Genomic DNA, 16963 nt, shown 5'->3' on the forward strand with positions numbered 1-16963 from the left:
TGGCTGTCTCTATCTCTGTCGAATAAATAAACAAAATCTTTAAAAAAAAAAAAACCTAATGGGGGGGGGTTGCCTGGGTGCCGCAGTTAAGGCTCCCACTCTTGGTTTCAGCTCAGTTCGTGATCTCAGTGTCCACCTCCGGGCTTCTCTCCCTCTCCCTGCCCCAGCCGCTTGTGCTCGCTCTCAAATAAATAGACCTTAAAAAAAGAAAATCCAAGGAAGGAGGGAAAGCAGCATTTGCTGATAATACTGGTTGTAGGGGCTCGGAGGTTGGCCTGTAGAGCGGGGGGGTGGGGGGTGGGGGGGTGGTGGTGGTGGTGGTGGTGTCTCAGAACATAATGCGTCGTCCCACACCCCATAGAGCCACGACCCCGGGGAGTCCACTAAGAGGACGCCTGCTGGAGCGGCAGGTGCTGTCCACGGCAAGACCACGAAGCCGAGAGCGCCCCGCGGGAGGTTCTTCCAGCTCCCAGGTTGCTGGCTTAAAGGGCTTATAATTCAGAGACCTCTAACCCCTACACTGCTTCCACACACCCACAGGAGCGCATGCGCAGTCACACTGCCAGCTTCAAGACTGCCACCCAGACGGCAAATGCGCAGTTGGGGGCCGATCTCGGCCTTCCCATGAACCTTTGGGGCCGGTTCCGAGGCGAACGACGGAAGCAGCCACTCTTGGTTTCCGGCAACACGACAGCGGCTGCCGGGCGACCCGGAAGTGTTCCCATTTTGCGTCGTCGGGGCTCGGCGGCGGCCGGGCTCGGGGCGGACGTACCACCATGGGGTCGTCAAAGAAGCACCGCGGGGAGAAGGAGGCGGCCGGGACGACGGCGGCGGCCAGCACCGGAGGCGCCACCGAGCAGCCGCCGCGGCACCGAGAGCACAAAAAACACAAGCACCGGAGCGGCGGCGGCGGCAGCAGCGGCGGCGAACGTCGGAAGCGGAGCCGGGAGCGTGGGGGCGAGCGCGGCGGCGGGCGGCGCGGGGCCGAAGCCGAGGCCCGCAGCGGCGTGCACGGGCGGGAGCGCAGCCAGGCAGAGCCCTCTGAGCGGCGCGTGAAGCGGGAGAAGCGCGATGACGGCTACGAGGCCGGTGAGGGGCGGGGCGAGGCCTGGGGGGGCGGGGCGGGCCGGGGGTCCCAGAGCCGGCGGGCTGGCCTGGGGGGGCGGTGCGAGCGCTCCGGGGCTCCGGGGCCGAGGCACCCCGATGCTGTCTTCGCCAGCCCTTATTAAAGAGCCTTATTACAGTTATCTGGGATTAAAGGTTGTCTTCCTTTACTAAGTCCCGCGAGAGCAGAGATTTTCTGTGTTCTCAAAATTGGCACATCACGGGGCTTCAATAAAAGTTGAGTGAATGAATGAATGAAGTTGTACTAGCCTGTGCAGAACCAAGAAGAAACCTGGTATTGGGCAAATCGTGTAGGGTTCATTGCAGAGCTATGAAACAGGTCCGAACACAAAGGACCCTATAGGAATTTGAATTTTGTCTTGAGGGTGGTGGGGAGCCATGGATTTGAGCTGAGGAACGAGTTGATCATATTTTGCAAAAATCACTGTATTGAGAAGTGGCTCAAGAGTAGTCAAGACTGGAGGTCAGGTGAGGGCTGATGGTGGCCTGCACTGAGGCAGTAGCAGTAGGATGGAGAGACCTGAACAGATTGAAGGACTGTTTTGAAGGAGGAATTAAGAGAGCTTGACACTTGGATGAGGGTGGGAAGAAGGAAATGAGGATGGCTCCTTGAATCTTGTTTGAGCAACCGGGTGGGTGGTGGTTTTGTCTATTGAAATTGAGGACTTTGGGAGAGAAGCAGACTTTTGAGGGGAGAGAGTTCAGTTTTGGAGAGCATTGCATTTGATGTGCAGGGTTTGGGCTGGATAGAGCAGTTTGGAAGTCATGAGTATTTAGGTGGCAAGGGACGCCCACCAAGAGAGTGAGGAGTGGACAGGAGAACGTAAGAAGCAGCAGCGTTTTAGTAGTAGGTGGAGCAAGATGCTACAAAAGTGCTTGGTACAATATCCAGGAAGGCAGGAAAACCGTAGAATCTTGTATCGTGGGGTCTGTGGGAACAGAGATCTAGAAGGAGTAATCAACGGTGTCACGTGCCATAGAAAACAAAGGAAATCTGAGCTGAAGCGACTCCATTGGATTTAGAAATAAGGAGGCTGGTGACCTTGGAGAGAGCCTGGAGAGGTTGGGATCCAGGGTCCAGGTGAGATATAGGGGAGGAGGTAGGTTGTGGGGTGGGGAGGCAGGGAGGATGAACAGGTGGTGGCAGCTGGGTGGGGGACACCATCCATCTGATGGTGTCCAGCTTCTGTCTGTGGTGTTCCGTGAAGTTATTTGCTGATGGTGAGGTGGGTAGCAGAGGTCTGAAATGCTTCTTTATCTCGATGTTCTCAACATCCATCACAAATCGGGGACCAATAAGTGTATTTCTTGACTGGGTGAACTGCACAGAGGACACAGTCATGCTGCTAACACGGTCCCTGACCTGTGGGGAGAAGCAGACTCGGAAGTGAGTGACGGGATTGTGGAGTTCAGGGAAGAGCAGTTCATTCTGATCAGTCATTAAACAGGACTTGAAGATGGAGGTGGCATTTGGTCTCTGCATTTGGATAGGATCTTGTCGATCAGAGTTAGGCCCAGGAGGGCGGTGCAGGCTGAAAACAGGGTACAGAAGTGGAGCGGAGGCAGAGGTGAAGGATGCAGCGAGGTTGGACCTTTTGGGTCAGGAAAGGAAGGTTATGTAGAGAGTCCGGGTCTCAAGAGACTGGGACTGAAGTAGAAGGAGCCCAGGGGGTGGAGGAAGACCGCTGTTTTCGGGTGTCTCAGTAAGGCCCAGGTGCTGGTGAGGGGGTCCCTGCAGCTAGAGCCAGAGATGTGGCTGGTTGGCCCTTTGTTCAGCTCCTGAGACATGCTTCTTATTCCAGCCGCCAGCTCCAAAGCTAGCCCAGCAGATGCCTCGTCGCTCAGCATCGAGGAGACCAAGTAAGTCCTGGCTGCCTTATGTTTCTGCTTTTATCTTCTGAGAGGGCTTTTGGGACAGCTTCTTGGGGGGCCTTTCACCCACTAAAGCATTCTAATTGGAATTGGTCGTGCTGTATAACCATTTGAGTTACAGAAGAGGATGATACGACCCGAGAGGAAAGATGGCCTTCTCCTGGTTAGGGGCAGGCCAGGCCTAGCTCCTGTGTTCCTTGATTTGGTGGCCCGTGTCCATCCCAATGTTCTAGGCTGCCTGGGTCAGTCCCTGCTTTTGGGACCCTAGGACCTCCCGGTTCCATCCTGTTTTCACCCCCTATTGGTCCAGAAATGTCTTTGATGTCCGTATTTCATCGACAGCTCTTAACACTTGTATCTCTTGTCCTCAGTAAACTCCGGGCAAAGTTGGGGCTGAAACCCTTGGAGGTCAATGCCGTCAAGAAGGGTGAGTGTGGGGCTGAGGACTGGGGTGAGGGAGACCATCGGAAGGGGTCCCTGAAGAGGGTGGGGTTATGGCACAGGTTCAGCACCATTTAGTGGCCGTGTGTGTGTGCGTGTACGTACTTGTTGACGGGCACAAGGCCTCTCCTTATGGTCGTGATGGGGGGTTGGGAATAGGCTTATTCTTTAAATTCAAACGGCGAGCACCGTGTGCTTGCTGTAGCTGTGAGGCCGCGTCAGCCAGGCTGAGATGCATGCACTGGAGCTGCACTGGTCTGGGCTGTGCAGCCGTTGGGCTGGTTTGTTTCTTAAAGCGTGATGAGGGGAGTGTTGTAAGGTGTGGAGGATCCCATCATGCTGTGTGGGGTGACATGGAAGTGTGGGGCTGAAGTGGGAGGAGGGAGGTGAAGGATTAGCCCCCCCCCTTCCTGGCCCCTTCTGGCCCCCTGAGCTGGAAGGGGGCAGGGTGAGTGGCTCCCTCCTCTCCCCACCAGCCATGGGCAGTCATGGCCTCACGTCTGGGCCCCCCTTCCAGAGGCGGGCACCAAGGAGGAGCCCGTGGCAGCCGATGTCATCAACCCCATGGCCTTGAGACAGCGAGAGGAGCTACGGGAGAAGCTGGCAGCCGCCAAAGAAAAGCGCCTCCTGAACCAAAAACTGGGGTGAGGGGGTCCCAGCCAGGGTGGGCAAGGGAAGGAAGGACCTAAGGAGGCTGCCAAGGAGCTCTTGAGTCGGGTGTGGGGAGCAGGAGTGGGGCTCCCCAGAAGGCCACTTTCTTCTCTCTTCAGAAAGATAAAGACACTGGGGGAGGATGACCCCTGGCTGGATGACACGGCAGCCTGGATCGAGAGGAGCCGGCAGCTTCAGAAGGAGAAGGACTTGGCAGAGAAGAGGGTGAGCGCCTGGGCAGCGGGGGGGGTGGTCGCTCAGTGCCTCTGGTAACCTGACTGGCTGGCGAGGCTGGGGACTTGTCCTTGGGAGATGACTGGGCTCAGAGAGGTTGGAGGCCCGTGGTCAGTGGTGTCTGCTCTGGATTCCTAGCAGCTGGCCCACGAGGCCTGCCGTTTTTTGCACTCCCACCTGGTGAAGTCGCACATGTCTTCCAGTGATGTTAAATGGCCTGAGGTCATAGGTCACCCCCCTCCCATTCCATAGGCCAAACTGCTGGAGGAGATGGACCAAGAGTTTGGGGTCAGCACTTTGGTGGAGGAGGAGTTTGGGCAGAGGCGGCAGGTGAGGCTGCAGCCGGGCTGGGGGCAGGGGGTGGGGAGCACTGCTGTCCTTGGTGCTGGGATCCCAGGGCTGGGTGGGTCAGAGCTCCTCACTTGGCTGGACGTTCCCCCTCCCTGGTAGGACCTGTACAGTGCCCGGGACCTACAGGGCCTCACCGTGGAACATGCTATTGATTCCTTCCGAGAAGGGGAGACTGTGATCCTCACCCTCAAGGACAAAGGTGGGTTGAGCCCCGGCGCTGTGGGGGGGCATAGGTGCTGCTGCGTCAAGGGCAAGTGTGAAGGGCCACCGCCCCTGCCCTGTCCGCAGGTGTGCTGCAGGAGGAGGAGGATGTGCTGGTGAATGTGAACCTCGTGGATAAAGAGCGGGCAGAGAAGAACGTAGAGCTCCGGAAAAAGAAGCCTGACTACCTGCCCTATGCAGAGGATGAGAGCGTGGATGACTTGGCACAGGCAGGCCCGGCAGCGAGATGGGGGCTCTGTGGCTTTTCAGGAGCCAGGCTAGGTCCCAACCCGTCCATCTTGTCTTGCAGCAAAAACCCCGCTCTATCCTGTCCAAGTATGATGAGGAGCTTGAGGGCGAGCGGCCGCACTCGTTCCGCTTGGAGCAGGGTGGCGCTGCTGACGGCCTGCGGGAGCGGGAGCTGGAGGAGATCCGGGCCAAGTTGCGGCTGCAGGCTCAGTCCCTGAGCACAGCAGGGCCCCGGCTGGCCTCCGAGTACCTCACGCCCGAGGAGATGGTGAGCCGCGCACCTTGTAATTGGGGCGGGGATCCCTCCCTCCCCTCTGGGGTGTGTGCTGCCTGGGGCGGCTGTGGAGGAAGAGCAGGGAGGGGGGGCCTTGGCCCTCGTGGGTCAGCGTTGTATGGCAGCCCTGGGGAGGTGCTGCGGGGAAACGGTGAGTGTAGACGGGACAGGGACTGCCGGGACAGATGGTTCTGAGTTCGTGTTTGAGCTCTGCGACGTAGCCAGGTTGTGCCTCGGGTGAGTCATGTGACTGTGAGCCTGAGGGCCCCCAGTTGAAATGGGAATGGCAGGAGCCATCCCTTGAGGGCCGGGGCGAGGATTAGTGACGGTGTGAGCAAGTGGTAGTTTTCCGGCTGTGTGTGGAGTTGGGTTTGGGATGGTCGCGAGCACAGGGGTAGACGTGTGACTGAACAGCTGGCTTTGCTGTGTGATCAGGAGCAGGACTCTGCAGCCACAAGAATACGGTCCCCAATTCTGGCTCTCCTGTTGACGAACTGGGTGGCTTTGTGCACGGAACTTAGCATCTCCGTGCCTTGATTTTCCGCACGGGATGAGATCACACCTACCAGGGGTGCCTGGGTGGCTCAGTCGGTGAAGTGTCTGCCTTTGGCTCGAGTCATGATCCCAGGGTCCTGGGATCGAGTCCCGCATTGGGCTCCTTGCTCAGTGGGGAGCCTGCTTCTCCCTGTCCCTCTGCCTGCCGCTCCCCCTGCTTGTGCGCTTTCTCTGTCTCGCTGACAAATAAAATCTTAAAAAAAAAAAAATCGCACCTACCTCACACATTGTGTGTATGTGTGAAGTGCTTAGGCCAGTGGCTGGCGTGGGGGAATGCAAAAGAAGCGTTAATTCTTGGGGTGCCTGGGGGGGGGCTCAGTCAGTTAAGCCTCCGGACTCTTGGTTTCAGCTCAGGTCATGATCTCAGGGTCGTGGGATGGAGCCCTGCGTGGGGCTCCAGGCTGGGCGTGGAGCCTGCTGAAGATCCTCTCTCTCGTCCTCCTTCCCTCCCCGAACCCTCTAATAAAAAAACAATTTTTTTTTAAAGCACTCATTCCTGTGGGCTCGTGGCTGCCCACCTTTCCTGTTTCAGGTCTCATCTCTCCTCTCCTGTCCTCAGGTGACCTTTAAAAAGACCAAACGGAGGGTGAAGAAGATCCGCAAGAAAGAGAAGGAGGTGGTAGTGCGGGCCGATGACTTGCTGCCTCTTGGAGACCAGACTCAGGATGGGGACTTCGGTTCTAGGTAGGCTTGGGAACAGGGTTGCGGTCCGGGGGCTGGACTGGCCCAGGGGCCCACGCTCACTGAAGAGGCCTCTTCCCACAGACTGCGGGGCCGGGGTCGGCGCCGAGTGCCCGAGGTGGATGAGGAGGCCCCGGAGGAGGAGGAGAAGGAGCCGGCGCCTCAGCCCCCGCAGTCAGATGACACCCGCGTGGAGAACATGGACATCAGCGATGACGGTGAGGGGCCCGGCCAGCCGAGGGTGGGCGGCAAAGGCAGGGCCGAGCGCCCCGGGGCAAGGAGATGATCCGAGCAGGGGTCTCCTGTGTTTCCTCCAGAGGAGGGTGGAGCTGCCCAGTCTGGGTCCCCAGAGGTGCTGGAGGAGGACGAGGCGGAGCTGGAGCTGCAGAAGCAGCTGGAGAAGGGGCGCCGCCTGCGGCAGCTGCAACAGCTCCAGCAGCTGCGGGACAGCGGTGAGAAGGTGAGGCGGCCCCAGCGGCTGCGTGCGGGGCGGGCGTGCGCTGGCCTCTGCAGGGCCAGGGCCTGCGGGGACGGGCGCGTCTGTGGTGACCTGTCCTCGGGAGCACGGCACCCATGTTCCAGGTTGGGTGGGCTTCCTTGTTTAATGTGATGTTGTGAGCAGATTTCTTCAAGCTCGAGCAGTGTTTTTGCTCTAAGACGTTTTAGGGTTGGAGCCTTCCCCGTCTTCCCTTCTGTGGCTGCGTGTTGCACGCCTGCTGCGAGTCAGGCATTGTCCCGGGGGCGGGGAGTCCTTGCTCGTGGAGCTGCCTCTCTAGCTGCGGCCGGTGGGGGGGGGGGGGGCAGGACGGCAGTGAGCGGGGCGGCAGTGAACGGGTATACACATGCGCACACTGCGCTTCTGGTAGCGCCTGGGGCTGGGCAGACTGGCGGTGGGATGGCCGAGCAGATGGCTGGAGGGCTGGCGACCTGCGTCCGCTGTTCAGGGGAGACCTTGCAGGGGGCGGCATTTGAGACTGAAATAACACCGAGGAGCAACACTCGCAGAGATGCGGGGTGGAGGTGGGCGGGCAGACCCGGCACTTAACCAGCCAGCCGGAGGGTGTCCTGGGAGGAATGGCCTAGAACACTCAAGGGCCTGGCGGTGTGAGCTGAGCAGAGGCCAGGGGAGCGTTGTGGCCGCGAGCATTGCTCAGCGCCAGCCTGGGCCGGGCCCTGCCCGCATGCCTTGTGTGTCCGCTCCATGTTCACGGCAGCTCCCTGTGAGGAAGGTTCTGTTACCTGCGTTTTGTAGAGGAGGAAACTGAGGCACAGAGGCCTCGGGCAGGTGGGGCCAGGGTTCCATGGCTGTAAGTGGCAGAGCTGGGGTTTGAACAGCCTGATTCCAAAGTGCATGCTTTTCACCCCATGCCTCCCGCCTGGGGGGTGGGGTGGGGAGAGGCTGGAGCAGGGACCCTGCGCGCGGCCTGGGGGGCTGAGCCGTGGGGGCTTGTGCAGAGGCATCGGAGAAGCAGCAGGCCCCGAGGCAGATGACAGCGCCGGCAGGGGGGCGTCACAGAAGCCGAGAGCCCCGGCGGGGTAGGGCGTCTTCTGACTGCTGGGAGACGGTCCCGTTTGGTACCGTGGAGTCAGCGAGACCGAGGCGATGAGGAAGCCAGGGCGGCGACTCGGGACAGGCCCTCGGCGGCGGCGGCCGCGGGCGGCCTGCACGGATGCTGGTGGCGTTGGGCTCGCGGTCTCAGCCGCAGTCGCTCGGCTGCTCTGCCGTCGCGGGAAAGCGGCCCGATCGCAGGGTGAGCGGCTCGGCTGCAAGCCGCTAAATCTTGACTCGGAAGAGCAGGTGCTGGGCCGGGCGGTGTCCGCCGCCGCCGCCGTAAAGAGGGTCAGGGACACGGGGCCGGAGCCGAGAGCGCGGACGTCTGTCCCCGTGGAACTTCTGTTCTACTGAGGGGACGTGCAAGACAAAAGCAGCATCCGCTGGGAGGACCCCGGGAGCAGAAACAGGAAAAGGCAAGGCGGTGGAGGGGTGGGGCGTGAAGGAGTGCCCCCATTTTAGGTCTGCCGGTCACGGTGGGCCTCCCCGAGGACGTGACCGTCGAGAGCCAGGGGAAGTGAGCCTCGGCAGCATCCCAGGGCGCGGTTCCAAGCTGAGGGAGCGCCCGGCTCCCGACGCCCTGAGGCAGGAGCCACCGGACTTGCTCGGGAGGTTGGCTGTGCCCGCGTGGCGGCGGTGGCGGGAGCCACAGGGAGAGCGACGGGGAAGGAGACGGTCACAGGCGGCGCCAGGTAGATCCTTGCTGTTGCGGTACGTTCCGCGGGTAGAGGAAGACGACCGGAGGCTGTCGTCGCCCAGTTGAAGTGATGGTCGACTGCGCCGCTGGCCGCGGAGGCAGGAGGCGGCGGCCACGCCTGGAATGCGTTTTGAGGGGAGCAGCAGCAGCGTTTGCCGGTGGATTGCGTGCGAGCTCGTGAGCGGGTACGGGAAGTACGGCTGACCGCCGGGAATCCCGAGTTGGACAGCTGGCCGTCGGCTGAGTTAGGGAACAGGTAGGGCCGTTCCCGGGAAGAGCTGGGGCCGGAACAGGTTTGGAGCAGATAACAAAGCGTTCGGTTTGGGTTAAGCCCAAGCTGCCTTTTCGTTAGCGGTGATTCATACTGAACAGGCAGTGGGATGCGAGATCCTGAACTTTAAGGGAGAGGCTGAGACTGGAGTTACAAATGCGGAAGTCAGGAAGCGTGTAGACGGGAGTCAAAGCCATAGGATCGCTGGAGTCCCCAGGACGGTGAGTGTGGATAGAGGAGAGGAGCTGGAGAAGGAGAGTGAGTGAGGACGGCAGAGGACAGGGTGTCGTCCTGGCGGTCCCGTGACAAGAGGCTCTTGCGAGGAAGCATCCGCGACAGATGTCCCAGAGAATTTGGGTCTTGGGAATGAGCATCGACCTTTGGATTGGGCAGCGTGACGGTCACTGATGCTCTTGTGTAAGGTGGCCTCTGTGGGGTGGTGGGAAATGAGGGCCAGGCCACGCAGGCTTCAGCAGGGTCGCTGGTAATACAAGATCACCAGATGAGAGCCGGTTGTGTTTCCATATGCTGCGAGAGATGGAGAGTACAATATTAAAAAAGATAGCGTTTGTGAAGGCAGTGTAGACAGGGAAGTAATGTGGATAAGCAACAGAAAGCAAAATGGAGAAGCAGCAAGCTGGATTGCAACCAAATAAAAGGAATACACGATGTGCAAGATCTATGTGGGGAAATTGGAGTCTGTCTTTGAAAGACAGTGAAGAATACATAAAGAGACTGTTGTGTTAGGCAGCTGGGACCACCATGACAGAATGCCGCAGACTAGGTGGCTTCAGCAACAGAAATTTGTTTCTCAAAGTTCTGGAGTCTGGAAGTTACAGATCAAGGTGCTGGTAGGTTTGGTTTCTTCTGAGGCGTGTAGGTGGCCACCATCTTGCTGTGTTCTCTCATGGCCTGGGTGCGTCCATCGTGTCCCTTTCTCTTAGGAGAACACCAACCTACTGGATTAGAGCCCTGCCCTTATGACCTTCTTTGACCTTAATCATCTCCTTAAAGGCCCTGTCTCCAAATACAGTCACACTGGGGGCAGGATTTCAAACATACAAATTTTCGGAGGACACAATTCAGTTCATAACAGCCATGTTTGTGGTTAGGACTCAGTAGCGTAAAGATGTTCATCTGCTTACATTAATTGGTAGATTAAATGCAATTCCAGTAAAAATTCCCAAAAGGATTTTTGTGGAACCTGGAAAGCTCGTTCTTAAATTTACTTGGAAGATCAAAGGGCAAAAAAAAAGCCAAGATGCTTTCAATAATAAAGTGGAAGCCTTTGCTCTGACAGATATGACTTTATGTCATTGTGGTAATTGAGGTGGTGAAATAGTGGCGTAAGGACGGACAGGACGGAGACCGAGTAGAGTGCCCAGGAACAGACTCCTGAGTAGGACAGCTGCTGTGCCAGCGGGAAAGGGCGCTCGGTTCAGCAGGTGCTGTCTGGACGGTCACTTACCCATTTGGAAAAAAGTGAAATTGGGTTTGTACCTCACACACGATTTACTTACAGATAGATTAAGAACTTAAAAGTGTGGGGCGCCTGGGTGGCTCAGTCGTTAAGCATCTGCCTTTGGCTCAGGTCATGATTCCAGCGTCCTGGGATCGAGTCCCGCATCAGGCTCCCTGATCTGCTGGGAGCTGCTTCTTCCTCTCCTACTCCCCCTGCTTGTGTTCCCTCTCTAGCCGTGTCTCTGTGTCTCTGTCAAATAAATAAAATCTTTACAAAAAAAAAAAAAGAAAAGAACTTTAAAAAATTAACATTCTAGAACAAGGTTAAGGAAATGTTTGTGACTTTGTGGCAGAGAAAGATTTTTTTCTTTTGTAAATTGCATTAAAATACATAGAACATCAAATTTACCATCTTCACCATTTTCAAGTGTCCAGTTCCCCTGAACTGTTAAATCTGCTCACATGGTGCAGCCAGCCCCACCATCCACCCCACAGCTCTTCTCATCTCGTAAAGCTGAAACTCTGTCCCTGTTAGACACTGACTTCCCTCCCCCCACCCCTGCTGCCACCGGCCTACTTTCTGTCCCTGTGATTTTGACTACTCTAGGGACTGCCTATAAGGGGAGTCACAGAGGGTTTTTTGTTTTTGTTTTTTTTTTGTTTTTGGGTGACTGGATCATTTCAAGAGAAAGGTTTTTTAAGATATAAATGTAAAGCATAAACCACGAGGAAAAAACCTAATTTAACTATTTAGAAATTAAGAACTTCAGTTTTTTTGAAGAGGTACCGTAAGGAGAAGGTATTTGCCCATGTGGATATAACCATCAATGGGTTGGTGCCAGGAATATGCAAACGACAAAAATTGGCAAAACAGAAAAATAGGCAGAAGACCTCAGCGGGCAGTTCACAGAAGTGGAAAGAAAAATGGTCAGTAAAATCCCCAAGGGGGGGCGCCTGTGTGGCTCAGGTCATGATCTCGGTGTCGTGAGATGGAGCCCCGTGTCGGGCTCCGTGCTGGGCGTGGAGTCTGCTTGAGATCCTCTCTCCCTCTGCTCTGCCCCCTGGTCGTGCGCGCTCTCTCTCTCTCAAAACAAAAACAACGCTCAGTGAGGCCCGAACGGCAAGCTAAAACAATGACGGACCAGGTCATACCCACGTCATTTGGCAAAAATGTCAAAGTCGGACAGTATCAAGTGTCGGGATTTGGAGCAGCCAGAATTCTTACACACGCTTTGCGGGAATGGAGGGGAGTCTGATGAGATCAGGAAGGCGGTGAAGTGTTATTGTAGAGGCAAGTGTGTGTGCCCTTCGGCCCAGCACCCCCACTCCTGCACGTGTACCCCAGAAACGTTTGCCCGCGTGCTTCAGGAGACGAGCATCTGATAGGTTGTATTTGCATTATTTGTGCTAACAGAGAAGGCCCCTCCGCGGTGCGCGGGGGAGCCACATGAAGATACGTTCGCGTCATGGAACGTGATTCTGTAGTGAAAAGCTAGGAAGTACAGCCACTCAGGTCAAGATGAGTTTTAAAATACAAAGCAAATCGTAGGGGAATCAGATTCAGATTATATAATCTTTTAAAAATGCACAACAAAATAATACCCTGTTGGTGGATAGGTCCTCATGTGGAAAAACTAAAGAAAAGCCAGTGAATCGTGACCACAAATAAGGGGCAAGGAGATACTCAGGCTTGGGAGAGTATTAATAGTGTTTCTCAGACCGGGCGATGGGTGCCTGGGTGTGTGTGTGTGGTGGTTACTGTTTTTAAAAACATGCACGTGTTAAATAGAAGCCTTTTATGTTTATGATGCCATTCACTAAAAAAATAAATGGAGTGTAATAACATGGAAGGGGCGTTGAGTGGATATGGTGGCTGGAAACTTCCCTGAGGAGCTTGCTGTCTGTCAGGGGAAAGCAGGCTGCGGGGGGGGGGGGGGGGGGAGCGGAGATCCTAGGCAATCCTGCGTGCTTATGGGAATGACGCAGTAGAGGGGACAGCGGGGACTGTCAATGGTGTCAGGAGCAGAGAGGTGAGGGGAGCCGTGCCGGGCAGGAGGGTGGCCCGAGGGAGGAGCGAGGCAGAAGGGGTGAACGGGTGGTGGGTGCTGGAAGCATGTGGGAGTTGCACAGGGCATCTTTCCGCCCTCTGGCCTCAGGGAAGGGTTCTGGAAGAAGCGGTGTTTATGTTGAGTCCTAAAACGGGTTTGTGGGGTGAAGGGAGGGTGGCAGTGGTGCGGTATGCTCTGGTCCCGGGGAAGACGTGGGGCTGTGGGGCGTGGGAGAAGGGCCATGTAGAATTTGGATATTAATTTAAATGGCAGAAGGAAGCCATTGATGGCTTTGGAGCAGAGTGGAGAGCGGACTGGGAGTCAGGGAGGAAGCAGAGACCAGACGAGGCCTTCTGCAGACAGTCAGAGGGCTTGTCTTACTGCCATCGGGGAGGATTCGGGGTTTCTGGGTCTCAATGGCACCTCCCCAGAAACTTCTGGGTTTGCCCACAGCTGCTCCCTCCCCCAGGTGGTGGAGATTGTGAAGAAGCTGGAATCTCGCCAGCGGGGCTGGGAGGAGGACGAGGATCCAGAGCGGAAGGGGGCCATCGTGTTCAATGCCACATCGGAGTTCTGCCGCACCTTGGGCGAGATCCCCACCTACGGGCTGGCCGGTAACCGGGAGGAGCAGGAGGAGCTCATGGTGGGTCCCTGCGGAGCCTGCCTCTCCCCTCCCCGCCCCTCCCCTACTCCCCTCTGCTGTTGGTTCGGGTCCCCCCTGCCAGTCAGGTCCTGGTCAGGTTCTCCGTAACTCTAACAAGCCTTGGTGCTCCAGTGGGTTAGGCTGGCTGGGGGGCTGGGGCTCCCTGGGCTGACCCTGCTGTCTGACCCCCAGGACTTCGAACGAGATGAGGAGCGCTCGGCTAACGGCGGTTCGGAGTCTGACGGGGAGGAGAACATCGGCTGGAGCACAGTCAACTTGGACGAGGAGAAGCAGCAGCAGGATGTGAGGGGCGCGGGGGCGAGGCGGGGGCCGGAGGCGGAAGAGGAGGAGAGCGCAGCTGATGGGGTTGAGGCCGCCCCCCGGGCCCCCGGCCCAGCTCTGGCCTTCCTTGCTAGAGCAAGGGGCTCGTTGCCTCAGAGCCCCGCTGTCCTGCTCTGTGACGGGGTCTGCAGAGCTCAGTGTCATGGCGAGGCATCTGGCCCAGCGCCCGGTCACGGGAAGGACCACAGTTGTGTGTGCTGGGGGCGAGGGGGGTAAGGGGGTGAGAAGAGCCCGTGCGGCCCACTTACCACCTTTCTCCCCGCGTGCTGCCCCCCAGTTCTCTGCCTCATCCACCACCATCCTGGACGAGGAGCCCATCGTGAACAGAGGGCTGGCAGCTGCCCTGCTGCTGTGTCAGAACAAAGGTGAGGGGCTGTGAGCCTCGGAGGGGCGGGGTGCTGGCACGGCGTCCTCTGCTCCCCCTGCTGCCTCCGCCTCTCCTCTCGTTCCCCGGGCCGAGAGCTGCTCTTCTGCACCCTATCCTGGGGCAGTCCTAGCAGCATCTGGCCTTTCTGCTCTGCGTCACCCCATTTTTGAGGGTTTTGCCGCTTACCCCCATGACGCACCACTCACCCTTCAGTCTCGGTGTGGCTGGGGAGAATCGGGGCAGTTGAAGCGGTCAGGCCGTGGTGCGGAGAGGGCCCGGCGTGAGGACCCCGTGGAGGGCAGCAGCCTGGAGTCTGACCGCCGCCTGTCCCCAGGGCTGCTGGAGACCACAGTGCAGAAGGTGGCCCGGGTGAAGGCGCCCAACAAGTCCCTGCCATCGGCCGTGTACTGCATCGAGGACAAGATGTGAGTGCGGCGGGGCGGGCAGAGGGTTATGGGGTGGCGCCGGCCGGGAAGGCTGCCGGGAACCCCAGGCGCACCGCGGGCAGCGGCTGGCTCTGAGGACCCCTCTCTCGGCCCAGGGCCATCGACGACAAGTATAGCCGGCGGGAGGAGTATCGAGGATTCACCCAGGACTTCAAGGAGAAGGACGGCTACAAACCCGACGTGAAGATCGAGTACGTGGATGAGACGGGCCGGAAACTCACACCCAAGGAGGTGAGCGGGGCTGGGGTGATTGAGTCACGGAGAGGTGGGGCCCCTACCCTTCCCAGATGAGGCGGGGCTGCACCGTGGGGCCCTCAGTGCCCCAGTTTCCATCTCTGGTGGGCCCAGCGGGCCCCATCACAGTCCTGGTTCCTTTGCTCACCGGCCCCCTCAGTGGCTTGACCTACCCGCGGGGCCTCCTTTCTTGGGGGGTGGCATCCAGGCCATGGGCTGACTCGTGCTCGCTGTCCTGTGCCCCTGCCCCACATGCTTCCAGCACCCTCCCCCCGGGTGTGCTACCCCCCCAGCCCCAGCCCACTGGCCGCCTCCGCCTCCGTGCACCGGTCCCACTCAGGATCCCGAGTGACCCCATCACAGCACATCCAGCCCCAGAACCTGTCTCCCCAACTCTGGGGAGCCTCCAGAGGGTACCAAGGTCGCGGCCCTTCTCCCAGCCCCTTCCCACCACCCCTCAGCCCCACACGGGTCGGGTGAGTCCCCACCCCTTCCCTGCCCTCTGGGCACAGGCAGCTCTAACACCATTCCCACCCGTGTCCCCAGGCTTTCCGGCAGCTGTCCCACCGCTTCCACGGGAAAGGCTCGGGCAAGATGAAGACGGAGCGGCGGATGAAGAAGCTGGACGAGGAGGCGGTGGGTGGCCCCCGGAGACGTGGGGTGGCTTCCGCACCTGCAGGTTCTGGGGTGGCTGGTGGCCTGGGTTCCGCGCCTGCCCTGTGCTGACTGGCCCTCCTCCTGCAGCTCTTGAAGAAGATGAGCTCCAGCGACACGCCCCTGGGCACAGTGGCTCTGCTCCAGGAGAAGCAGAAGGCCCAGAAGACGCCGTACATCGTGCTCAGCGGCAGCGGCAAGAGCATGAACGCGTGAGTGGGGCGGCGCGGGGGCTGACGGGGTGGGAAGGCCGGTGCCGGTGGACAGCCTCATGCCCCTCTTCTCTCTGCAGGAACACCATCACCAAGTGAAGCGGATCTCCCTTCTGATGCCCTCTCCGACTTTAATAGTAAATAAAGTTCCCTCCTTATTTTTTCCTCCTTCGTCATGGTCAGATTCCGGGGTTAGACCCGGGAGGAGGGGCAGGCGGCGCTGGGGGGAGCAGCCACGCGCTGCCCTCAGGCGGGCCCTGGCTGCTGTGTGACCTCAGGCAAGTCACCGGACCTCTCTGAGCCGTAATTCTGCCGTTTGTACACTCCAAACATGTCTGTTCCATTGAAGTTCGTTCGTTCGTTCATTTATTCATCCACCTGGAATTTAGAGGCGAGCCAGACCCCTCAGAGGTGGCTTTGAGTCTGGTGTCTGCTCGGTATGACCCGGCCATCCGATGACACAGATAAGTAAGAGAGGAGGGAGAAAACCGTCCAGATCCTCTAGGCCGGCCTCCGCCCCCACCCTGGGCCCCAGCCGGCTGAAGAAGCCAGGTGGTTTATTTTCTCAGCCCCTTGCCCTCACCACCCCTGGCTTCGTTGTACGGGTCTTGGCGGTTGTCAAAGGTCACACGTTATTCTAGGCCCGGCTGGCTTTCAGGTGAGAAGGGGAGGTGTTTTTAGCGCCTCGCTCACGCTGGTCTCTCCCAGCCTCTGTTGCTATGCAGGTCACTTCCCGGGGGCCCAGGACTACGTGGAGTTGCCACCCCGCGCTCCGTACCGCCTTGGTCTGCGTGGAGGCTTGTCCCGCGTGCCGTTACCCAGGGAGGTGGGCTCTGAAGGACGCTGGCGTGTGCTGCCCAGGGACACACTGGAGCCCCGAATTGAGGGCAGGGCGACCAGTGGCTCCTGTGGGTGTCAGAACCGGTGTCCTGCCCCTGCCGAGGCCCAGGTGCATGCCAGGTTCACAGATTTGTGTTGAATGAAAGCAAACACTAAGTAGAAGGGAAGGATGGTTTAAGTTCTCCTGGAATAAATATGAGCAAGGACAACAGTTGTCTTAGCGGATGGCTCGTAGTGACGGTTGCATGACAAGCCAGCAAGCGGTCCCATCACGCTTTCTTGAGCTCCTTGTCTCCCTCATGTGAGGTCTCACTCTGATTTAATTTTCGCCTTGGCTGCTTCTCCCGTCCCTCGGGGAGGTGTCCGCAGGCGTGGAGCACTGGGCTGGGGGCGGCGCTCCGGACTCTGCGCCGTCCTCCCGGAAGCTCGTGAGGCTCAGTGGTGGGGTGCGCGGTCTGTCCCTGGTGCGGCTCCCGCCCTGGCCGTGCCGTAGCTCTGCCTCACCCTCTGCAGGCAGGCGTCCCTGGGGAGGTTGTCACCGCTGTCAGAGCCGGAAACAAGG

At 58.6% G+C, this 16963-nt stretch overlaps 1 protein-coding gene across 1 annotated transcript; it reads left to right on the forward strand.

Moving 5' to 3' along the window:
* The first annotated feature begins 711 nt into the window (after positions 1–711).
* Positions 712–15726, forward strand: SART1 (spliceosome associated factor 1, recruiter of U4/U6.U5 tri-snRNP). Its single transcript, XM_045775797.2, has 20 exons — positions 712–1089; positions 2928–2985; positions 3369–3424; positions 3956–4082; positions 4209–4314; positions 4576–4653; positions 4774–4873; positions 4963–5105; positions 5186–5392; positions 6513–6637; positions 6719–6852; positions 6952–7094; positions 13133–13306; positions 13499–13609; positions 13926–14013; positions 14350–14440; positions 14557–14692; positions 15242–15331; positions 15440–15561; positions 15642–15726. Exons 1-20 carry the CDS (start codon positions 777–779, stop codon positions 15658–15660), a joined length of 2421 nt encoding a protein of 806 aa, XP_045631753.1. The 5' UTR covers positions 712–776; the 3' UTR covers positions 15661–15726.
* The last annotated feature ends 1237 nt before the right edge of the window (positions 15727–16963 follow it).

The sequence above is a fragment of the Ursus americanus genome, chromosome 24, assembly GCF_024610735.1.
Source record: "Ursus americanus isolate L20-20 chromosome 24, mUrsAme1.1.p, whole genome shotgun sequence".
NCBI lineage: Eukaryota > Metazoa > Chordata > Mammalia > Carnivora > Ursidae > Ursus > Ursus americanus.

Bases quoted from the DNA above. Each gene is read 5' to 3' on its own strand.
- SART1 (XM_045775797.2), top strand. From the start codon at position 777: ATGGGGTCGTCAAAGAAGCACCGCGGGGAGAAGGAGGCGGCCGGGACG. The intron at 7,095-13,132 runs GTGAGGCGGCCC...TCCCTCCCCCAG, and splicing joins TGCGGGACAGCGGTGAGAAG to GTGGTGGAGATTGTGAAGAA. The intron at 14,441-14,556 runs GTGAGTGCGGCG...CTCTCGGCCCAG, and splicing joins TACTGCATCGAGGACAAGAT to GGCCATCGACGACAAGTATA.